General features: G+C 44.2%; 1 protein-coding gene across 1 annotated transcript in view; it reads right to left on the bottom strand.

Annotated features, from left to right (window-relative positions):
• LRIG1 (leucine-rich repeats and immunoglobulin-like domains 1) overlaps positions 1-24,800 on the bottom strand; it is a 54,477-nt gene that overhangs the window by 11,751 nt on the left and 17,926 nt on the right. Inside the window, exons 3-8 of the mRNA XM_009581059.1 lie at positions 18,520-18,657; positions 17,302-17,445; positions 14,889-15,032; positions 13,890-14,033; positions 8,684-8,827; positions 4,678-4,758 (exon numbers count right to left, since the gene is read on the bottom strand). Of these exons, the coding sequence (XP_009579354.1) occupies positions 4,678-4,758; positions 8,684-8,827; positions 13,890-14,033; positions 14,889-15,032; positions 17,302-17,445; positions 18,520-18,657 (795 nt within the window). The remainder of the gene's footprint in view (positions 1-4,677; positions 4,759-8,683; positions 8,828-13,889; positions 14,034-14,888; positions 15,033-17,301; positions 17,446-18,519; positions 18,658-24,800) is intronic.

The following is a 24,800-nucleotide window of genomic DNA, read 5'->3' as shown; positions in this document are numbered from 1 at the left end:
AAAGTAACAGTTCTCTATAAATATTGACCAGTGGTGATTGGTCAGGGGCAGGGTTCATGCAAAATGGATAGTCTCCTCAACTGTTTTAATAAAACATCAACCAATGCCATTAATTAAGAAATGCTTTCCTTCCCCAGTTTCTCTCTATCTAAGGTTTATCTTCCAGGTGCGTTTTTTATCACCACCTGCTTCACACGGTGTCCAATGCAAGTCATCACTCACACCTCAGCTAAAAAACTGGCACATACGGTGCTGCATTTGATTGAGTTTTCCTTCAAGATTTTTCCTTCAATATAGGGTGTAACCTATATTTGCACCCTAAAAAGGCCCTAAAACTATGATGGTCCCACCACTTGCTACCGGCTGGGGAAAGGAGGCTGGGGTACAAGATGGAGCATGTGTGGCCATTATATGAGGAAATACATTTGCAGCAGTTTGTTAGGGCTTTCCACAAAGCACCCTTCAAATGTCAGGATAATTTGGTGTCTCAACACTGCATCCAGAAAGCCCAGTTTCTGTCTGGATGAAAGCAGTGGATGCCATACAGGGTAGAAAGCAAAAATGGGGCTCATCACACTGACTGTTACGACAGGGAGGACTGAGACTGTATCACAATCTGTCCTTGCGGCCTGTTGTCTTTGGAGGGAATTTGGGTGCCTGCCACCGGGCAACACGATGGCCCCAACTAGGTCCTCACAAAATCAATTACCCTGACAGTGGTATTGCCGGATGAGCCACCACTCTAATTCTTGAGTAGACAGGAAAGGCCGGTTACTCCCAGCTCCATACAAAAGGTCTGTGGCCCCAGAATCGCAAACCTTACCATTCCAGGGCAAAACACAGCCAAAAGCTTCGGTTTCAGGCAAAGCCACCTCCCAGCCTCCATAGTGAGACACACACTCAAAGCCCTTTCTTATGAGTAGAGTTAACTTGGTACAAAATCACAGCTGAATTTTCAAAGCTGTCTCCCTTCGTTAATTATTTGATTTGAGGTGAGAATAAAGACAGCTATCGTAGGCATGCTGGTGGCTGATTAAAGGCTCCAGATAGCTGCAACCTGCTTTATCAACAGTATCGTTCTAAGTATCTACAGTGAGCTTTACTGAGCTCCCTGCTACAGCACCAAAACCAGGGTATCAGAGGTCTTTTTATTGCATGAGAGTGTGTGTGGCTTTTTACTCTGGGTAAAATACCCGAAGCATCAAAGGATGTGTGCAATCATGTGTACCATCATTTGGTAAAAGGGATGTTGTATTAATGAATAATCCATTAGATTATTACCCATTAGATAATTTGAAAAATCCATTAGAATTATTAATATAGTAAATAATTTACTATATGCAAACTTTGGTCATATGGCTGCATCCCCCTACACACCAATTTCTGGAGCCATATTCTTAAATGGGGGTGTTATGCTGAGCTTGGGTTTGGTAACTGGAGATTTCTACTTATTGCTTACAGTGCATCTTGGACTTTGAAAATTGGAGATACCGATTATATCTGTTTATACTTATCTGTGCAGAGACAAGCAGTATGTCTGGGGATGTGAATATGCAATGTATAGGTGCATACAATTTTATGGCTATATACATGAGAAATACATAACACACTGGTAATAACGCCATGGTCCAGCAAACTCATTAAACTCATTACGTCTTTCAAATCTCAACTATCCACTTCTCCAATTCCGAAATGGTTTGAACCCAGCGGCCCCCCTTCAAAGGGCTGTGGGCACGCTGGAATGCAAACGCGGTGGTATGCAGCTCCACAATTAGCCTGCCTGCTGCAGTCCAGAAACACTCCTCCACTGTCAGCAGAGCTAGGCGCAAGCATGCTCTCCCGGTGATTGCATAAGTGTAATTACACGCTAGGCACGCAATTCATTAGAAAGCAGCATTTTCTCCTCCAGCCAGTTTTGCACCTGCAGGAAGATCTCAGTCACTGAGTGAGCCATCAAAAAACCGGTTACATTTAGCAGCTTGAATAATTAGGAAACTCATTGTTCCCCAGCGATTCCACTGATCCTTTTTATGCTTCGGTGCTTCTCGACTCCCTCTTTCTTGAAGCAACATTTTAATTTAGGCCTGTGCTCTCCATCCTGGAGAGCTTCATATATAATTCAGAGAAGGCTAAAGTGACTGGCCTCCCCACCTCTCAGTTTAACACCTTCATTTCAGCGAACAACCCTCTCTGTGCTAAATCCTTTCAGAGGCTAATCTGTGCCAGATCAAAGGGGAACGGCTTTTAAGGCAATCTCCACAGAGCTGAGGTGATTATTAATTCATTGGAAGGTCTCCTCTGAAGTGCCCATTTATTTTTTGTATGCTAATGCATTTAAAGCTGGTTGACGGTTTTAAACACAGGCCCTAAATCACGCAGTGAAATCTTTGCTGTAAAGGCTGATATTTTATTTTATTTACGAAAAAATCCTGCCAGCAAGAATGATACTCACTTCAGCCTTAGATGAAATGACAAGTTTGGGATTTACGCGGTAATGAGCTAAAACAGACCTGAGCAGATCCCTTTAAAACTGACCACTCCCAAGTGTCCCCAAAACGCCTCAAGAAATCTAATAAAATAACCTCATATTCTGAGGGTTTTTCTAGCCTTACACTCTGGCAGACAATGAACGATCTCAGCAACCTGTCTGTCCAACAGCAGGTTTGCTCTGTTAGGTAATCAAACCACTCCTCTCTGCCCAAGACCAACCTGATCCACATGCTCTTCCAGGCTACAAAATTCACTGCAATTCCCCCCACAAACCACAGGCACGTGTCCTTCCCTGCGTTCAGCCAAACCCAGAACTGGCCCAAGTCCATGTGCAACAGAAGACAGAGGTCAATGACATGAAAAAAGACGCAAACCTGGCTTCTTTAGACTTGTGCAAGCCCCTGTTGCGTCTTTTACTAACGGCAGACAAAACCGGACACCTTTCGAAGCAGTTCCTTGTGCCGGATGATAAACATCAGATCAGGCCACGGCTATTTCACAGGGGAGCGATAGCTGTTCTGCCCAGAGCTCCAAACACACAACCCTGCAGGCTGCCTCTGCTCCCTTCCTTCCTCCTCCTGCTCCTTGCCATACCTCTTGGCCTCTGCCTGACCCCCACAACTCATCAGTGCTCATTTTCTCCTGGTTGCTGAGTCAATCCTTTTGCTGAACTCTTCCCCTCAATGCTGTCTCCTCTGGCTTTTTCACCTCTCTCCTGTTATCTGCACCGCCACTTTTTCTCCCATGCCAGTGGCCATGTTGGAAGGATGCCCTATGGTGGATGTCCCACCAGGACAGCTCGCTCTCTCCGCTCCTTTCTTCCACCTTCTCTCCCTTGTTAAAGCAGCACTACAGACTCACAATCCTACAGCCTGCAAATCCCTCTGGACAAAGGCTCTTCTCCCACTACCCTTCTAGCCGCTCACATGGTTTCACTGGTTTCTTCAGACAAACCAAAAACTTCAGCAACAACAGCCAAGGACTTTCCCACCCACCACATCTGCTCCTCTGACTCTTCTCTAGCAACTTGTGGGAAGATTTCCCGACTCCATTTGCACAGCGCTTCCTACTGGCCTCTCGCTCTCCCACGCTTCTACCTCCCTGCCTGACTCCCCCGGTCTTTAAGTCCTTCTCTACCTTCTGCCTCACTTTACTTGCAGCTACAACTTGGTTCCCCTCTTCTTGGATCCAGTGACTCCCCTCAACAATGATCAAATGCCCTCTACATCTGAAACTTCAAAATTTTTCTTCTCCATCTAAGCATTACGTCCCCACGAATCCTGCCATGGCTCTTCCCACTCCCCCAGGAGTCTCTAATGAGATCGTGACAATGTACCGCCTGCCAGGGTTCATTCTAGCCATCTGCTATCCATCGAGGTACTTTTACTGCACCTCTGGCTGTGCCATCTCAGCATCAGAGACAGCGTGATGGGGGGGTGCTGAGAACTTAAACAAAGGCAAGAGGTAATGATTAGAAAGACTCTTGATTTGTCACAAGCCATCAGAGACTTCTCTGACAGGGCTGATTTATATCGCTGATTTCAAATGGAATACGAACAAGCACAGAGCAATGTGAAAATACTTGCGAAGGCCAAGCAAGCTATAAACATTTGCAAGGCGCATGCTTGCCTTAGGTTTCTTTTTATCTCTTTAAGAGCCTATGCCCCATGGTGCCTTTTATTGTCACTGCACATGGAAGCAAGCCCAAAAGATCGCTCTCAGACAGAGTATCCCACAGAAATGAATCCTGTTTCAATCCTCTGTTGTAACAGGAAATGGGGTGATTTTTCTCTTCTGTTTATTGTTATTTGCTGCATCAATCAGTGCTTCGCTGAAGATTGCAAGGGGTCTTTTTTGTTGCTGTTTGCTTTTGGAAGCAAAGAACAGTTGTGCTGAATCTTACAGATGAAAATAAGTTTCTCTCTCCTATGTCTCTGAACTACAGTATGTGGCACCGTCTGTTCATTGCTTTAAAAGGACTAGAATTGCCTCATATCTGCTCAGAAACACAAGTGCTTGATAACCACATTTGCATTCTTGCAGTGAGCCTGCAAAACTACTACATCTCAGATTTTCTGTTGATTTTTATCTTGTTCCAAAGGGAGGAAGGCTACATTGGAGAGACCCACCCCCACACAGGCACACAACACAACTGCTTTGCAGAACATCAAACCCAGGAATACTCACAGCTTGCTTAGGTTTTCTAGGCCTGTAAAGGCTCCGTTGGTATCTTCTATTGTGCCCGAGATGTCGTTGTGGTCCAGTTCCCTAGGGAGAGGACAAGCGAGAGCTCATAATCAGTGTCTTAGTCCTAGGCTCATCATTAAAAACAAACAGAAGAAAGTTTGAGAATGCCACATGAAGAGCTTCCCATTTTCTCCTGACAGTTATCAGAAAAAGCCAAGTCCTGCAGCAAAGCAGCACTAATCACTTTTCCTGCACTGACCCATGCTGAGATGGTGCATTCCAAAAAGAGCCCTGGCTTTTTCCTAGCTGAAACCCTCTGTTTCTGAGACAGCAGCAGATAGCTACTTTCTAATGGGTTGGTTTCAGTCCTTTCCTAATTCTGTGCATCCAAAACAAAAGGAGGAAAAAGAAAATAAAGTCTCAAAACTAAACTGCAAGAAACAGCTGTCCTTAAATGGTACTATCATGAATTAAGATAACTTTTGTTATTCCAATGTATACATGTATTTGTCTACAGCTGTATCTTCGGAAGATGATTAGGTGTATTTTCTACGAAGCTGCATTTTTTTCTGGCAATGAACTTGAAAGCTCAACAAAAAGGAAAGCACTATCATCACTACACAAGCCTAACTCTCTGTATAACAACTTTTTAAAAAAAAAAGAGCAAGAATTCCTTTTTCAGAGTTAGCTTCTTTTGGCTTTCAAATTGACCATCAATTACAAGAGTCAAAGAGGTCTGAAGAAAAACAAGCACACAGAACAAACATAGAGATCCACAAAAGCTGTTTAAACAGTCTGTTTAAAAATCCTTCCCTCCTAGCTTTAATTCCAGCTAGCAATGAATACCCAGCAACACAGACAGAAATTTGTCATTTCTAATGTTAAGTAAAAAGAAAGAAAAAAATAAATAGGCTTTGTTGGTTTTGTTACATCACTCTGATTTAAAACCTAGCAAAAACCACCAACAAAGCAAACTAAACCATCCAGATAACCCCCCGAACCCTCAGGCACTCCTTTCGCACCTTTTGAAGATTATTATCAGAACATTTCCAGTTTAAATATATAAAGACCAAGAAAGAAAAATATTTCCAGGACAAAGCCCCCTGCATTTTTCTACATTCCAGACACGGCATCGTTGTGTAGCTTCTGGGCTATGTGGCACAAATACTCAATAACCCAAAAGAAGAGAACAGAAATGAAAAAAATCCCACCGTTTCAATATTGGCATGGTTTTCCTCAGCCAAGATGGGGTTGAGACTTTTGCTCTCAGTACCTAAGCTGGCTGCAGTCTTTGCTTGTTTCTCGGCTTTGGTGTGTGAACTAAAGATATGAAGGGAGATGGCCAAAAGCCACAATTCCCATTTCTCAGCTGGCTTCAGCGTGAGACCTGAATTTCACGTCCCTGGGGAACCCTAGCCTTAGCCAGCATCATTGTGGATGTCAGGGTGATCTGTGGGTAGGTCTATGCCAAAGGGATGGATAAAAAATCAACATCCCCGCGGGGTGTGGGTGCACATAATGCTGTGGTGGCATAAGAGACAAGTCCAGGAGAGACGCTTTGATGTGCTGACATTTTCAGTGCTATCCGAGTGGGGCAGGAGCAAATATATCCTCCTGGAGCTAAGTTTCTACATTTCCCCTATGGTTGCCAGGCCAATGCCTGTTGTTCTGTTTGTTTTTTAAGAGCAAATCCCTTCTCAGACATTCCTCCTCTTCAGTTCCACCACGGGCTATCCGTCTTTGGACCAGCAAACCCTTTCCCATGGCAGAGACAGACAAGTGGGAGCAGCCTGTAGGAGCTCTCTGACACACACTTTTATTAATTGACTGCCACACATTGTGTTTTCTTGAAAAAGGAAAAGAAAATGGTATTTCTTGTTCATCCAGAGGCAACTCAAAGGTTTAGTGTTAGAAAGGAGGAATAAAAACCTTTTTAACAAATGAGTGAATATAGAGAGAGAGTTAAAAAAGAGTGGGGTATTTGGCCTAGCTCTCTTTGTATTCAAACTCCTCTCCCAGCCCCTGTTGCCAATTTCCTATTCTTTCTGGCTGGCTGAGCTTGAATGCTCGCAGCCTTGTTAATCATTGTGCTCCGAGGTCTCTGGGCCTGACCTCTATTTGAATAGCTCCACATTTCAGCAGTTTCACACCCACCAAAGGCTCCCCAACAACAGGCCATAATTAAAGCATGCTCGGGTCTTTTTCACCAGGTGCAGGACCCAATAGGCCTTTCTCTTTATTAAATTAGAGCTCGCTCACACACTCCCTCTCCTCCTCCCCCCCCCCAGCCCTAGACATAAAAGAGGCTCCACATTCACTGCAGAGCAAAGAGAACTACCAGCTCCCCTTCCCCTCCATTTTTCTTTGGAAACCTTTAGTTCCGGTCTTGACAGCTGCCTCAGAGAGGTCCCTTTCTGAATGCCCAGTGGCTGAAAGACTTTGGCTTAAGTTTAAAAAAAAGGAAAAAAGCAAACAAAACCCAAACTCACTTTCCAGTCACTTCCTTCACTGTGAACTTCAATAAAAGAAAGAGTAAGATGCAAAAAGTACTGTAAAGAGGGGAGATCTTTCTGTTCCCTTTTCCTTTTAATTACTCAGGCCACAATGGGCTTCTGAAGAGGAATAAAAGTATCAAAGTGTGTTTTTTTCTTTTGAAGGAAGAATTAAATCAGCCTGCTGAACTCAACCAGCCTGGGAGCTTGGACAGTGCTATAACACAGGCTGTGAGAACTTTGTGGTGTGCCAGATGAAGGTGCTAAGCCCGCAGCCTCTGGAGAAAGGAGGAGAGCAGCCAGCAGCTCTGCAGGTACAAACAAGGGAGACAGAGGCAACAGAGCTGCAGGAATGGACAATTAAAAGAACTGGATTCCCCATCTTCTGATGTTTCTAAGGCAAGCCCAGGTGTACCTCAATTTAACGTAGCTCTTGGGCTTAACAGTGTATAATGGTGCAGTTCTATAGCTGGCTTCCCAGAGGAGGTCAGATTGACCTGTCCAACGGTCTCTATTAGCCCTAAAATCTAGAAGTTGCTATCTTCTCCACAGCAAGCTCATTTCCAGTGTGACATTTCCAGGTATTATGTTGTGTCAGTGACTTTAAAATAAAAGTCTCTGGTAAATGGCCATAGCCACCACTGGATGGATCATTTTGCAATTCAGTATTAGGGCACATGAAACTTTTCTCTTGATAGCATGGCAACTTCTTTGTTGTTCAGAGGTTACCACGAAAATCAGAGCAACAGAACATTTCATGATCCAGGTGAGCCCAATTCTGCATTAAAGAGAAAGACTTGTGGTTACTCTCATGATATCTGTAGCAGCTTCCTGTGAAGAATGGGTGAAGCTTCCTGTGTTGTTACACTTCTGGTATAATCAGATCCCAAGCCCAACAACTGAATTTTTTTGTTTTGCCATTTTTTTTTTCTTCTCAACACCATCTTAGCCCAGGATTTTATATTTATTATTCAATTAAAAAAAAAAAAAGTATAAGCACACAAAAATGCTTGATAGCACATTTAAGAGAATATTCAAATTTCCAGCGTTGTCACTGGAAGGAATCATTCCCTACTCCTCCTGAGTGCAGAATGACTCAACATAAACTGTCCTTTTCTAAGAATTTCAATTGAAGTCAATATGATGGCAAGAGAAATTCTGCTATTAGCTGAAGGACTGAAACCTCAGGGATTTTTGCTCAGCTGGGCTAGATTCAGGATCCTGTCCTGTCTTCCCATAATTTTACTCTGGAGCCCTCTACTCTGAAAGCACCCTACCACACTGAGTAGTCCAACTGCAATTCTCCTAACTACTCTTAATTAAAAAATACAAGTTCACTGAAGTTGAATAATGGGGTAAACACAAAAGCTGCTGAAGACAACCAAGCAACGTGTAGAGGAGTTTGACACTGAGGACACGAGCACCCAAAGCAACTGCAAAGCAGAACAGATTGACAGAACACAAACTGTGGAGGGAAGACAGGTGTTAGCTGACAAAAGCTGGGGGCAACTTACAGGACACGTAGGTTTTTGAGTCCCTTGAAGGCACCTTCTGCAATATGATTGATGGAATTGTGGCTCAATCGTAGTACATGCAGTCCCCCAAGGTCTGCCAAGCTTCCTTCATCCAGCCTGGTTAAGTTGTTGTAAGAGAGTATTCTGAGGAAAAAAAAACAACAGTCCTTGTCAATCCAATCAGTATTTTCCAAACTCCTCTGTGCCAACCAATGCCTGCCTCCCACAACCACCTTACGAGAGGCGATGTGTACTGGGTGGATACATAACAGCTTGATTAGGAAATAAGACTGCAGTCTGCAAATATTCCCACAAGATACCCATGGGGCAGCCTGGATGACCATAAGGGAGCAGGAGGCATTTGGTACCCAGTTACAGGTTAAGTGTTCTGTACAGGCAACAAAGAGAGGCTCCTCCAGAAGTGAATGAGAGCAATAAACTAATACGCATGCTGTCACTTACGGTGGGGAGAAGCTACTCTTCCTCCATGGCCTGTATGGCTAGGTTAGGGCCTGGGAGCACCACCCTTCCTCAGTCCCCAGATGTATAGGTAACACTCAGATATCAGTCCTGGTTGTGTTCAATCCTCACTCCCATTTGGATTCCCTCTGCGGTTTACAGGAAAAAGCAGTCCCCTCCTTCCCCACACCCTGCGAGGTGGAGGGTGACGTCAAACAGATGGATTCTGAAGTTCACACGTGCTCTTGGCAGGGTCCAGACTTCTGTATTCAGGAGGTGTCTTATCGTTCTGCACTTGTGCACAGCAAGCCCCAGGCGTCTGGGTGTGGGTGCCTTCACAGCCTGCTCCACCCCAGTCAAGAGCCAAAAGCATTTCACCACAAGGCAATTGAATGCTTCCTTTCATGCACAGGAAGGAGGTATCTGTTATAAACCAGCCGCCTTCCCTCCCTCTCCCCTTTGTCAAGGAATGTACAGTCTCTTCTCCATTTACAAGTGACTAATACTGGAAGGTTGGTTTTTTCCTAGTTTTCCATCCGTCTCTTCCCCTTGCCTGTATTATCTCTGGTTTTGGAGATTTTTTTTAAGTGCTACTCCTGTTGCAGTTTGGAAGCTCGTAGGAAGAAAGCTGTTTTTCTCTCCCAGCCAGGGTGCAGACTAGGCTTCCGAGATTTGACACCAAGGGCAGGGCATGGGAAGATACAAGCCACTGTGGACACTTCACACAATATGCAACCACCTTCTATGCAAACAGAAAAGCCGCAGCATTGCTGATGTTGAAGGCCAGCGTGGCTTGTCAAATCAGGGACCTCCTGGGGTAGCAGCAGACAGGGTCACTGGTCAGTGATCTTCAGCCTGAAACATCCACCCACAGCTCCCAACTGCAAGTATATTCCTCCTGATCTCTGCATGTCACTGCAACTGGTTAAGCCCTGCAGGGCTACTGGCAGCTGAGTGTGACTAGCAATAGCCTCCGCTTTAAGTTGCCTGCACACTGACATGTGGGCTTTAAAAACTGGCATTCAGCTACATGCTGCTACTCACATTTTCTCAAGTTTATCTCTTTACAAAGAACAGTTGCATAGGATTTTTGAAAATACCTTAGTGACCTGCCAACACAAGTCACTTCAAAAGATGTGAGAGTTTGGGCTGCTAAAAGTGGAGTTATGCAGCTTTGAACAAGCACTGAAATCCTTCATTGTACAGACAACAAGAAAAAAAAAATCTCTTTTCAAAAAGTGGAGTTACACAGCTTTGAACAAGCACTGAAATCCTTCATTGTACAGACAACAAGAAAAAAAAAAAATCTCACTGTGTTCCAAACCTCCAAATTCCTCTTCTAGTACTGCCTGTTAATGAGTCTGCTTAAAAATGTGTCTAGGGCTTGCATGAAAGTCACTGCAAAGCCAAAACCTAAGTCAAAACAGACACATACTCCGAAGTACTGAGGGTGTCATTTACTTGGCAAACAAGCTATCTTTTAGCTGTGTGAGTAGGCAGAGGGCAAGCTTTGGAAAAAATTCAGCAAAGATTAATGAGTTTGAAGAAGGTATGGGACAACATACTTTCATTCCTAAAGAAGCTGTAGTGTTAGTTATGAAGAACTGGCATCCGGTCAAAATTATATCCTCACCTGCGATTAAAGAATTTGGCTTTTAAAAAAAAAAAGAGTGTTCAAAAGTAATCTTAAACCTGGCTGAGAAAAAAATAGTTGATTCTACACAGAAGAGTTCCTGCCACAACTGGTGAAGGCATGTTCCCCTCTGTTCATCCTGACATCACCTCAAGATGGACGGAGAGCAGCAGTCTTTAGAGGGCTCTCTCAATAGCTGCAACCAGATGGAAGGTTTCAAGAGCTAACGCACCTGGCAGTGGCTTCCTTCAACATGTAAGAGCTCTGCTGCCTGCCAATGGGACAGGCCAATTTGCAAAATAGTGTGTTCCCCTCCTCAGCAGTTTGGATTATCTGGGTTGAGAGAAGTCAGCAGGTCTCTGCTGCTTCCTCCACCTTCTCGTCTCTCTACCAGTGAGAAATCACTGGAACAAACAAGGGGAAATGTTTGTCTACATAGCCCTTTCGGCACGGCGAGGAAATAGGAGAGCAGCACACAGAGCAGCATGCCAAAAGTGATACATAAAGGGGTTAACCAGAAACCTGTTGTACAGCTGGGGCTCCTGCTGCCAGCCAGTTCTGGACCAGGTACATTTAACACGTTTCATTCCCGTTGACCAAGCTATAGGTAAAAAGTGAAAAGAAAGACCCAGTAGCCAAATTATCATTTACCTCTGATGAAATCCTATGCTCCCTCTGTGGATTTTTCCATGATGTTGATGCCCTTGCACCTGACTGGTGAATACAATCAGCCCTTTCTCATGCCCATAACAAGGCAAGAGCTCTCTTTCCTTGTTAGCTTTTGCATCAGACCAGAGCCCTGAGGTCACGTTTTCTCACAGCAGCACAAGGAGAGACAACTCATCCTTCAGATGACCACCTCCTTCCTTAGCACAGATAAGCAGGGGTCTGGCTACCTCTCTTTCTTGGGTCAAGGACTTTGAAATTCATTCCCTGTACAACCAGAGACAGTGTTTTCTGATAACTGAAACCCAGTAGATTTAGCAATAGGGGAGGTGAGCAAGGATCTTTTAATATGGAATGAAACATTCAAAGAAGCGCACAGAGGCAGTCTAGATGTATCTAGTGCTTCCTTTCCTCACTCTTCAATTTCAGAGCAGACCTCTCCTACAAGTACTCTTTGGCTGTGGGAGTTTCAGTTAGGAGTATCTGATGGCTCCCTGCAGCAGCCTTACCCTAAAGGCAACACCTGCAAGAGCTTGTAATATTTTGCAGAGATGTGTGCTAACACCCACATAATCGCCTTTCGAATCTCAGCTAATGTCGTCTCTAGCCTCACACTCTAGCACAATCCTGTTTGTCAGGCCAAGCACACCCCTGTGGCTCCTACCACCTCACACCACGAGGTATTTTCCAAATCTACCCCATTCTGCACCAGAGCAAGTAGTCCTGCACTGGGTTTCAGCAGTTACTGCAGAGGATGGCCTCTAAGCCAGGACAGCTCACTGCTAGCACTGCTTGTTGGCAAGAGATCCCAATCCATACCTGACAAATAAAGGACTCAGCATGATGTGCAACCTCCCACCTAAACCTTTAGGGTTTGCAAAGACAGCGTCAGGTAGAAAAGGAAGCAAAGTTCTCCCTAAAAGAGTTCCGACATTAGCTCTGCAAGATACAGATGGGGCTTACCCATCCCATCTGAACCCAGGCTGAAATAAAGCTTCAACACAGGCACCAGATATTGGGTCCCTCAGAGCAGAAAGTTCCCAGAGCTGTGCTACTAACACAGTGTAGTGATCTGAATTTGGCTATTCCAGCGGTCCAACTGCGAGTGCCCCAGGAAGGCAGACTCCCTTTCTTGATGCTTCAGATTTAAGCAAACTACGGGTGGAGCACGGTGCTGATTCTGATCTGTCGCCTTGAAGATTTCTCCACTGACACTGCCTTAATCTAGTAAAATACCACTTGAGGATCTGCACGTGAAGGAACTGTAGCTGCCTACAGCACTGTGCCAAGCAAAGGAGACTTTTAGGCACGGGCAGTTTCACAGCAATTTGAAAAATTAGGTAATTAAACAATCACATAGGTATTTAACTAAAACAGAAAATAAAATATTTCCTTATGCCTCAAAAAAATAATCCACATCTGAATGAATAATTTGGGTTCAACAGAAAATCACAGCTGGTCACTGGACTAATACCTCAATTCTAAACTTAAAGGAGTGACATGTGTCATGTCGACCCAGCTCTGAATCCACATCCCAAAAGACTAGGGACTCACAGCTGGGTAGGCAGATACCGACCTTTAGTCTGAGTCCAGAGTGAGGCCTCTGAAAGCAGGAAGCTGTTTTACCGTACCGCTTTTTGGTGGATAGGAGAATCCCTAACAATGTTTAACAAGAGATTTCCGAGCACCAAGCAGAATGAATTACAGTTCCGCTAACCACATGTGTCAAGTTCCCCAAAGAAAAAAGTGAATCTTTCCACAGTCCCACCGAGGGGATGACAGCTACTTCTGTAAATACTGCAAGCATCCATGTGTGTCTCTTCAAAAAGGCATTAAGCAGTGCCACAGACCCAAAAGACACCCTTGTGGGGCTGTCCTTAGCAGCAAGGCTTTCTTTCATTTATCAAAGAGACTGTATTCACAGCTGGAAATCTCAGGAGAGCAAAGTCAACGTATTTACTTTTAAATAACTGAGCCCTACAGGAAGGGTAAAGCGTAAACAGGAGAAAGAAGGAGAACTGCCTTTAAAGGGCCAAATCTCTGCTAGTTAAAAACACGATTGTTCTTTGTAAATACAGAGGATACAGCAAAGCTTCCTTCAGGCTGTACAGTCATTATATGACAAGCTGTGCATGTCTTGCAATCAGCTGGCTAAAAAGCGTTGGCAAGCCGCAGATCACAAACTCTCTAAGTCTTTTGGCACTGTATACTTTTAGTGGGTTCTAGTCTTTGTTTCTGGTGCAAACGTATTTTAATTAGGTGCTCTGAAGGTCATAACATAACGAATAACAAGGGCATCACTCAGGAGGCTGCAGTTCCTGCATTTCTACAGGTTGATACAGCAGGAGCTGTAAGCCATGTGATTGGGAAAAATCCTTACTCCTCTTTCCTGCGAACGTTACATTAGCATCAAACCCTGCCGAACCAACCACAATAGAAATAACTTACAGCTCATGCAGCTTCTGACAGAAGCTCCAGCCATCAGGGTTGATGCGGGATATGGAGTTGTTACTGAGGTGAAGCTGGTGTAGAGATGAAAGGCCATAGAGAGAGCCACTGTTTACTTCTGTCAGGCTGTTATACTCCAGGTGGCTGTGGAGAAAAATCAGAAGGAACTGACAGATAAGCAGCACTGGTCAAATGCTGAAGAATTTTCAACAAGGATTGGGATTTTAGCCATTCCTACACACTTTTCTACATACCCATGTGGATATGTGCCATGTGTGAGCATTTCTTGTGCAGGTGAAGAATAGAAATTCAAGGACAACACAAAGGAAATACCCAGAATGAGCTGTGACTGCAGAGGTACGCTCCACTGCAAGTAAACTGGGCTTAAAGCATCCCATTCAAGTTTGTATTTGCAGACTCTCAGTTGTGTGACAGCAGCGTCCAGAAACATCCTGCTTTAATCACTTGTGACCTTGCAAACACACTTGAAAGCCAGTCATGTTGGAAGTTTAAAGCCTTTCTCTGCAATGACTATTCAATTTGTTCTCTCGTATGGAAAGAACACATCACTGAGACAGGCCAGCCTGATTTCTAGGTATCCCAAGAGGCAGAATAATCAGGTCTGCAACAGAGTTTCCATGTATCAGTCAAAACAAATTTGCAGAAGCCAGATGAGCTTTTATTTAAAGACCAATTGAGATCTTACTGAATGTTCAAATGGTCAAACTTTCAAAGGAATACCGCCACAGCTTGAAAAACAGGACTTTTTTTATAGAACACCTAGTAAACCAATGGGCTTTAGTAAACTGTGGGCCAACTAAACAGAAGCTGCTATGGCATGGCAGATCTCTGTGCATGCAGAACATAGGAAGAAGCATGAGGACTGGCACAGGTGCCCACAGGTCTCTGATGGGAGTCCTTGCTAAAATGCAGAGAAGGACATAATAGCAGGTGAAGTCTAGGCTGTTTAAGGGATAAGAGCCCGTCTCTCCAACTTACAGAACTTGCATCTTGGCTAGACCCCAGAAAGCCCCATCAGTCAATTTGCTTATGTTGTTGCGCTGGAGTTTCAGGACTTCCAAGCTGTCCAGTCCCTGGAACGTCAGGCCTTCAATCAGGCGGATGCGATTCCGGTTCAGCTCCCTAAAATCACCAAGGCCATAGAAGTTTATTAAATCCCAGTCCTTTCTCACGAAATCATGTGTGCAGCATACAATGGGGACAGCAATGCCAACAACTCCTCTGTCAACGGTTCCCAGGAGAGAGCAGAAGCGCACCGGAAACTTTCAATCCCAGAGCTAGCCAGGGAAGTCAGCTGGGTGTGAGCGCTTAAATAAACTCACCCTGGGACAGACTTTCACTATAGAGAAATAACAGAGAGAGTGCGGCAATTCCTCTTCATCCCTCCTCTCTCTGCATTTCTTTTAAGCCATTTATCCTTTTCACCAATTTTCACACGTCATCTTCTCTCAAGCAGAGACACCATTTGAACCAAAACAGTTAAACATCAGCATTATTTCCCTTACAACCCATTGCTTTTACAGGACTTGTAACCGCCCAGTAAAAATGTGCTCTGAAGCAAGCGGGTGCCGTAAGAACTGTGAACCCAAGAGGAAATTTTATGGCTAAGTTTGAAAGGAAAGCTTTCAGTTCCCCTGACAAATTTCACATTTTTTCCTATTATAAGAAACTAATAAAGAATTAAACAAGTTCTTTCCAATAACAAGGCAGTCTTAGTATTTTGTGTATACAAAGATCTCTAACTTGGTTCATTAAATTTCTTCTTTTTTTTTTTTCCCTGGGTGGGGAGGGACTCCTAAATTTTGGGAATACCTTTTTTCTGAATAGCGATATGAACATCATCACAGCACACTTTACCAACCTACGTCATAGATCGCTAGACCCAGACATACCAGGTGAAAACCCAGTTCCATAAAGTCAGTGGAAAACTTCATCGACGCAATGCACTAAAGCTCAAGATAGAGCTTTTAAAATGGATACCTTTCTGCACATACAAGACTAACCTAAAGGCAGTTCCCTATTCAGCGTTTGCGTTGAAGAAAATGGTGGAAGTTACAACATCAGAACTTGTTTTGGAAAAGATGAGAAAGCCATAGAAACTTTAAGCTTACTTTTTAACTGCCTGAAAAAACAATGTTGAACTTGCACTCAAGTTAAGTGTAACCAAAGTCAAGTAAGCAATTAAAAAGTTTGCAGGCCTAAAGACTCTTGCCTTACTGCACTTCCTAGGCTATTAGTGAACTACGCTTTGCCAGAAAAAGAACTGTACACAAATACTACAACACATCAAGTCTGTATAACTTGCAATGCGTTCATGTTTATCTACAGGGTTAAACAACCAGCTGTGAGACTGTCTTTAAGAGTACCAATTACTCCAACTTTCAGTGAAAACTGTGTTCCTAACCAGATGGAGTTGACCCTCATTTTTATTACAGCTTTGCACATGATGCAGACAAACACAGTGGATTACAAGCTCTCAGTCAATGGACAGTAACTTCCAACTGAGAGGTAACAGACTTTTAAGATGCTATTGTGTCACACTGTTCAATCCCAAATTGGCTATAAATCCTACATGTATGCAAGCACAAATGCACACCCATTCCTTAGACACATCTTAGCTTAAGGATTTGTCTCTCAATCAAGAAGAAGTTGCCATCTAGAGGTGTGAGTTCCAACAGCTTTTGTGGACTTACGTCAACAGACAAGAGGCTGACCTTTTGCCTATCAAATTTGATGGAAAGACTGCAACAGGCCTCAGGCTGGGCCCATTTCTCCAACAGCAGCAGAAGGGAAAAGCTAAACCATTAGCGCTACTATTGTACACATAAAACATATTTATAGCTGCAGATGTCTATGCGTCCCCATGCAGCTCCTGCCATACAGCCCGCAGGCAGGACAACAACGATGTGTGTGTTAACTCATCTAGAGTGCTATTTCTCTGCCCATGTATCACTGCACAGTTTAACAACCTTCCACATTACTTTTTTATTGCCACATAAAGATACCTGTGTGGTCTTGAAAAACTAACATGGTAGCTGAGCTCTTTCACTCGCAATAGAAACATCTTCCAAACCTCTCTTGTGCCACCAGGAGCTTTTAAGAGAATGGATTTGTCTTATGCTGTCAAGTGCACAAGATGCTGATGTCTGCTGCAGCATCCCTCCCTTCCCACCTGATCAAAAGAACAGCCTGAAAAGCCAATAGCTACAAGACAAAAAGGACCCTCTCCCAACATGTTTTACTAGGTGCTGGCAGAGGACCACTGCATAGTGTATTCTAAGTTTTATACATAGCAGGTGAGGAAGGGTGACATTTGGTGTGTTTATCCTCAGGGACATTTTGCCTCCATAAAGTGTGGCTGAGCTTAATTAAAGTGCACATGTCTACTCACAGTTGTGTTAGCCTGGGTAGCCTGAACGCCTTGACAGGAAGCTGAGTGATCCTGTTTTTACTCAGACGAAGTGTTAGCAGGGACCGTGACAGACTATCAAAAGCACCAGGCTCCAGGGTGCTGATTCTGTTGCTCCCCAGGTAGCTGCAATAAATCACAGCAGAAAAATGAACAGTTCTGTCGGAAATCTCCTTTTATCAGCATTTGGTTGGTCTCCAGACAGGCTGGTTACAGAGGTGGCTTCAAATCAGTTGGATTTCTGGCTGCACAAAGAGCACAGTGCCTTTCCCAGAGCCATGTGATGAATGTGGAGAAGTGCTGCTTCCCAAGAGCTCCTTGGGAACAGAGGACAGAGCGGGAAGAGCTCCCAAGAGCTCCCTGATACCCTCCTACTTCAGCAAGGCAATCGGGAGTGGAAGCCAGAAACTGGAGAATATTCCAGTGCAGGATGACTCTATTAATTCCCCATTTTCCCCTCAGCATCTGTCCCAGGGCTCTTTCTTACCTGGATCCTAGCCTTAGCCACAGAGGGTATTTACAGGGTAACAGGCAAACATCAGTCACAACACCACTCTCTTATATCCTCTTACAATCAGGGGCAGAAACTTTGGTGCAAACTTTAATGCAAGCAGATTATCTGTCTGCACCACTTCAAAGGTACCTAAAACACAGATTATTTTATGTTTCCCTGAATAGGCAAACATCTCTACTGGGAGGGTATTACTCTGCTTAACCCCAGGTTTTCTTCAGATAACCAACGAGAGATTTCTGTTCTTAACATTCAGTAACCATTTTAACGATGAAATAGTAATTCCCCCTCCCCTCTTCCAGGTACACATGGGCTGATCTGGGAAACAGCATATACACTTTCCACTGGGGAAGAGACACAGACAGTTCTGGCTTCTAGGTTTGCAGCTGTAAAGATACCCATACCTGAAGGAGGCAGGATACCTCTTCTCTGTTGCAACATTCCCATGCAATGCAATTAATAATAATCGGCATTCTTTACAGATACATGAGAAACCAAAAAGACAGAGCTCAAAAAATAAGCTAACAGTAGGGACAATGTGCCTTCTAATTCTCCTTTGCACTTAAAATCCTGATGAATAACCCCATACTTTGCATGTTCATTCCCTCTCCATTTTTTCAAGAAGGTTTGAGGCCCTTTTCTCTGCTGTGGTAACTCGGCAAAAGCTGTTCCCAAGAAGAAAAACTCACAGCTCCTTTATGTGAAGTCCCTGCGGAAAGCAGCCGTTTCGGATTTCCGTGATGTCATTGAAACTCAGGTCCAACGTTTCCAGGGTAACGTAGGGCTTCAGTTGACTTGCTTCAATGCTGCGGATCCTGTTGTGATGCCTGAAACAGTCAGGAAGAGAAACAGAGACAATTTAGTTTTCTTAAAAAAACAGAAAGAATATCTGAGGCTGCAGCAGGCCCACAGGCTGGCCCCCGAGTTCACACACTCAGACTTATGATGCTTCTTCAACAGCTGTCCAAAGAGAAACCCACAGCAGAGAGATCTTCCCTAATCCCCATGCTGTTCCTATGGCTAGAGAGACTAGCTCACAGATATTTGCAAGCTTCCATACACTTTTTCTGGTACGATACGAGACTTTTCCCTTCTACAGAACAACTGACTCCATTCATCAGTTTTTCTTCCAGTAATTTGGGCTTGGTCTCCTACAAGCCTGCACTTCCAGAATGGATTTGTTACATGCAAGGACTGCAGGGCTGGATTTTAATCCCGCAGGCAAGCAGTGCTGATCGATGGTTTAAGCAACCTGCCAATGTTTTACACAGAGGATGGGATTTTCAGAGCAGGAAACAGATAAGTAAATACAATCTCAGCAAAAGTTACAAAATATTGTCTCCTTAATTCCTAAGGATTCTTCTGAAAACTCCCAGCTTTGGACTGTGTTACAGTGATTTGTAATGCACAGAAATACTGTAAGAGGGCTTGCAAACGCTCTTGCAAATGTTTCCTCATCTTTTGCTACCTTTGTCCCACTGTGCAATTAGGACAACTCTGCCAGTGCCCTGCCCAAGCACCGACTGCAGGATCAGAGCCTAGAATGATCACCTGCATTTGCTGCCTTACCAATACCAGTCTGAACGATTCAATCTAATGTTTTTCTTTGAGAAGGTAGTACAAGCTGTCTTCAGGGCTTCCGCAGCCATCTAACAGTTAAATACCTCTAGACCTCATCTGTACTCAACAAGGTCTAACTAAAAATGCCCTGAGTTCTTTCCTCTGACTCCTTTCTGGCCTGAATCAGTAGGGAAAACAGTAACCAATTAAAAAAATACATTGTGCATTAGTCACAAGAAGTAGAGCACATGCCTGATGTGAATTTAGTCCAGTCATTGATATTACTGGCAAGGCTGCAAGTGAGGCACTCCAAACAGAGACGCTCACCAGACACTTGAGAACTTGCTGAATAATAAGAGATAGCAGAGAGGGTTCAGACAAGTACTGTGCCTTAATCCGTCCGGCTACCCACTGAGTAACCAGAAGAGGAGACAACAGCCAGTAAAAGCACTCTTGAATGCAAACCAGGACGTCACAGCTCTCCCGACAAAGCACCAGCTCTTTGAAACAAAAAACTGACAGATGAGCCAACCACAGCCGTCCAGGCACTGAAGCTGATGGGTGTCTAGGAGCCCATCTTCTCCAGCCTCTCCCCCATTTCAGGCTCTCCTAGGGGTTCAGAAAAGCCCCTTCTGAAGAAACCTTTCCCCCCAAAATACCAATAGCACATGGCAAGGGATCTGCTCCCCGCACTGTGATCTGCTCCTTTACCCTCCCTGTTACTAAAACCAGATTGTTTCACAACCACATTTGCGGGTGTCTGTAACAGGAAGAAGGTAAAAACTGCATCCCCAGAATCATTTGCTTTCTGGAGACTCACCCTTTAAACAGCTTACACTGGGGAAACATTTGCAGAAATGCTGCTTTGACTAAAGAGTTTAAATGATACTTAATTAATTCGGGCAGGCCCACAAATCATTAAGGATAAATTTTACACCACTATAGCAATACACTGCTAATGTCGTGCAAAAAAGCATCAGGAAAATCAAAGGAAAGTCATTAACTTGTGTCCCCAAACTGGTTATTCCATGGGTTACATGCACACAGGTCTCTGCAACCACAAACTGTATAAAAGGCAATGGTACAGCTACTATCCAAATGACCAATATTCATTTACAGCTAGGAATAAAGACTGAATTTTCACATCTATGGCACGCAGTGGAACAGAGCTCCAGTGAATTTATACAATAGTGAGATTAAAATACTGGAAAATTCACTATACCCAGATTTTTGTGACCTCCATAAATTGAACGCTCAGGTGAGGGGGATTTCTTTTCCCCAAGGACTAGTTTCTTTTGCAAGGAACTTAGTAGAATCAGCAAGTGCAAAAATTTCAACTCTTTTTCCTCCTCAAAAGAAGAGAGTCCATTAAATGTGTGTGTGACCCTGATTCAGGAAAGTACCTCAACACAGACATAAGCGAAAGCAAACCCCTAGCGTGTTTTCTGGAGCTCTGCTGAAGCAGGGGCTGCGAGTTCAACTCTGATCTCATCTAGGCTGTGATGGCTGAGATGAATCTGACCATAAATTAACAGGAAATGAAGGCTTGTACAAATGAATGTGAAGAGTCTATAAATTACCTGACAATCCCTGCGCAGGGCAGCTAAGTCTGCAAGGGAGTGAGAGCACAGAGTGAGTTTGGACATGAAGTGCTCTTCAGAAGCCAATGTTATTTTTCTGGAGTATTAATATTCTTGTGCTTTAGTTGCTCAACGTATATACAATCTGCCCGCCTGCCAGATTTCCCAGTCCGCCCCAGAAGACAGACTTTAAAAAGGGAAGAAAAGGACAGGAAAGAACTATTTTGTTTGAGCCATGTTCGCAGTTCCAGGTGACTTCTGTCTGTTTGCCTCTTGGTTTTCATGTGCTACAGCTGGCAGATTAGATGGATTCATTATTTCACACAGGAAAAAAACAGGCTCCTTTCTTTCCCTCTCTCTGTCTCTTTCAAACATGGGCTGACTCCAAATGTAACTCTCAGCTCCAAACACCATCCCCGGCCAGTCCCAGCTGGGGAATGTCAGACAGTTTGCTGCAAAGCACTGCACCCTCTCAAAGCACTGCACTTCAAACAAAACCAACCCGGCTGACTTTTCCTATACACAGCATGTGATATGAATGCAACATCGTCCAAACCTTTTACTAGCTTGATTACATTTTATTTTTCATTCTTTCAGTAAGAGCTGAAATGTGATTTAACCCTTCCTGTTATTACTTGGATCCTTTCAGCTTGTCTGCCTTTGTTCCCCATCTCATTGCAAGGGTGTTTTACAGAAAAAAAGACCAGTGACTTTATGACTTTGCCTCTCCCTTTTAGCAGTGACTGGAAAAGGGCTGGATTTTTCCCAACTAGCTCCTTAGTTTACACTTCGTTGGCTTCAAAGGTGACAGATCAGATTTTAGTACCAATTGCCGAAACCAGGCTTTAAAGCACAAATTATCGGTGCTTCCACAACCAGTTTGCCTCCAGGTGTCTTTTCCTCTCCCCACTCCTTAGGTATCACAGCCTGGAAACAGCTTTCCCTGTCTCACTTCAGCCAGTGTTACCTCAAGAGTGTATGATGACAGGGCTTCAATGTGAGATTGAGCAATTACAGCCTGGAGCAGGAGCCAAGTTTCTTAGTTTCTATTCCCAGCTCTGGCACTGACTCATCTGCCTCGGGCAAGTTTCTTAACCCCTCTCTACCGCCGGTTCACCAATGTGTATGGGAATGTACTACCGGCCTAGGATGATGCAGGACTGCCTTCTCTGAGGACTAAGAATTTGGAGTGAAAGCAGCTCCAGTGAAAAGAAAAAACAATCATAGGAACTAAGGAGCCCATCCAAGTCCATTTGGGTTTGCTCATGAATATGGGAGGATCTGGCTAAAACAGTTGAACTTCCCAGCTCATACCCAACCTCATTGCCGGAGACACCCCATTTGCAGCTAACACAGATCTTGAACTGTAACATCTTAGCGCTGAACTAAGGTAACTCAAAGTCAGCAATGGATTACTTTCACACTGCGAGCTGTATACATATGGCACTTGTTCAGAAACTGCTTCGCCCTCAGGCCAGCACCGGCTACAGCTGCAAACGGAGAGAGGACAGCCGAGGGAAGCTACCCTCCAGCCACCGCCGCTTAACCCGCCTGCACCCCCGGTCAACACCCTGAGGTACTGGCAGCCTCTTAGCCCTTGCACTCTGCACCACTCTTGAATAGATCCTCAGGATTACAGGAGATTTGGATTAACCTCAGCCAGCTCTTTGCTAAACCAACCCCGTGAGGACCACGTCAGGAAGCGAACGCACTCTCTGCGCTCCTCTGGGCTGCTGCGAGACAGAAAAACAAGCAAAATGTTCCAGTGAAGCCAAAGCGTGTTTGGGTTTGCTCTAAGTCGGGAGGGAGCTGAAGGGGGTGGCAGGAAAACAACAGGTGGCACAAAGTCAAAGGCTTGCAGCATTTCCAGGAATCTCAGCTTATATTTTAGAGGTAAAGTTACACTTTAATCCCGGTGGGTTTCCTCGTTCGAAGCGTCTTTGTGAATATTTATTTGATAAACAGGCTGTGAAACATTTTCCACTAGACCTAATAGGAGAAGAATTCACCTTCCTCTTTGCAGCAAGCCTGTCCTTTGGAGAACACTAATCAGTTTAATTTAGACTGTGGCTTCAAACTACTTGTGCGAAATCAACACAGAGAGCAGCACAAACACACTCCTTTGTTGTTCGAGCCACATTCACTTCCCCTCAGCAGCTGCCCATTAGAAAGCTGACAGCGGAAAATCAAAGTAAGCGGACCCTCAGATGGGAACGTAGAAGGGGCTTTGATTGGACTGATTTAAATACAATCAGCACAAAACCTCCCAGTTTAGACAAAGCTTGAATTAAGGCTGCCTTGGCTGCTGGGAGTCTGCAGCACAAATGTTTGGTGTGAAGTGAGGCTAAAGGCAGGGAGAAGTCACATGCTTGGCCTTTATGTCGTGTCAGCTTACAGAGCTGGCTGGGCTCATGAAAAAAAAAAGCAAGCCATAATACAGCAAACCTATTAAACCAACACCTGTTATAGGCATCAAAAATAAAATCAAGCTTCAAAAGAGAGGCTCCGCACCTCGGGTAGGGTTCTATTAATATGCGAGCACATTTTTAAAATTAGCATACGAGGGAGATCACAAGACTAGAAACAGAGAGATTAAAAAGTTCAGGGTTTGGTTAACATTTCCATACTGGGAAAGTATTGAAGAAACGAAATGCTAGAGCCAGAAAGAGTTACAGGGTTTGCTACTGAAGGACAGGCAAGGTTTGGTGTCAGAGACAGGCCACGCAAAGAGAGCAAGATCAAAGGCACCATAACAGGAGATGGATCACATACACTGTGACTAACCGATGCCTGGAATTACCTGCCCTCCTCCTCCTCCACCTTCTCAACTCAGAGAAGATGGAGATTTAATATTGATCCTCCTAGGAATACTAGAGAAGATTCAAGACTTGGCTTCCTACACTCTCACCTTAGATGATCTGCCATCTGATTTTAGCCCATTACTCACTACACACACACAAAAAATTTTAAAAAATAAAATTTTCAGAGTTTCAGAGTGGAATGCAATGCCTGAGCAATTTTCTTGACAAGGACAAAGGGGAACTGATAATGTGGAAGATGTGTTTGTGTTTACAACAGCAGCAACATAAACGCTTCCGTTTGTTCTGGTCATGTTATTACAATCAATAACTGAAGATCTGTCCCAAGGGTTTCTTACTAATGTATGGAAAGAAGGAAAGAGGAGAATACCATTGTGACCCAGACATCAGCTTTGACTCAAAGTTTGTACAGTTTATCAATGCACAACTTCTTGCATAATTTTAACATGTTACTTGTAAAAATTTTTTTGCTTCCAAAGACTTTTATTCCAGAAAGATTCCTCTGCTGTACTGGAACTTGTGAAAGATCTGTTTTAGAGTAGTGAAGCTATCTCTGCAGCAGAAGATGAAGTGAACGTGCAGGTGGCATGCTGGAAATCTGCGGCACACCGTCCCCATGCACGAGACCTTCCCTGAAAGACTGAACTACCCAAAGCGCGTAAGCCCTCATGCTTCCCAGCTGCTCTAGGAAAGCCCCACTAGATGTCTGACACTTTGCCCTATCATGTCAGCCTTGCTAGGATAATCCATGAGGCTCAAGATTTTGTACCATGTACATTTTTATCCAACACAACGTGTGCTGTATTTGCTTATGGGAACAGCCCCGCTGTCCTTTCAGTGTAAGGATGCATGGGTTATTATCCGGGCAGGAAGCAAGGATGCATGGAAGCAGCCCCCAGTTTTCTCAGATGCTCTGAATCACTCCTTCCCTGAGGAATCCTGGCGGACTCCCAGGCTGCCGCAGATACAGCTCTGTTTGTTCAGGTGCTGGCTGCACGCACAAGAGCAGAG

Source organism: Fulmarus glacialis, unplaced genomic scaffold, assembly GCF_000690835.1.
Source record: "Fulmarus glacialis isolate BGI_N327 unplaced genomic scaffold, ASM69083v1 scaffold10197, whole genome shotgun sequence".
NCBI classification, from domain to species: Eukaryota; Metazoa; Chordata; class Aves; order Procellariiformes; family Procellariidae; genus Fulmarus; species Fulmarus glacialis.
This window is presented reverse-complemented; position numbering and strand designations above follow the sequence as displayed.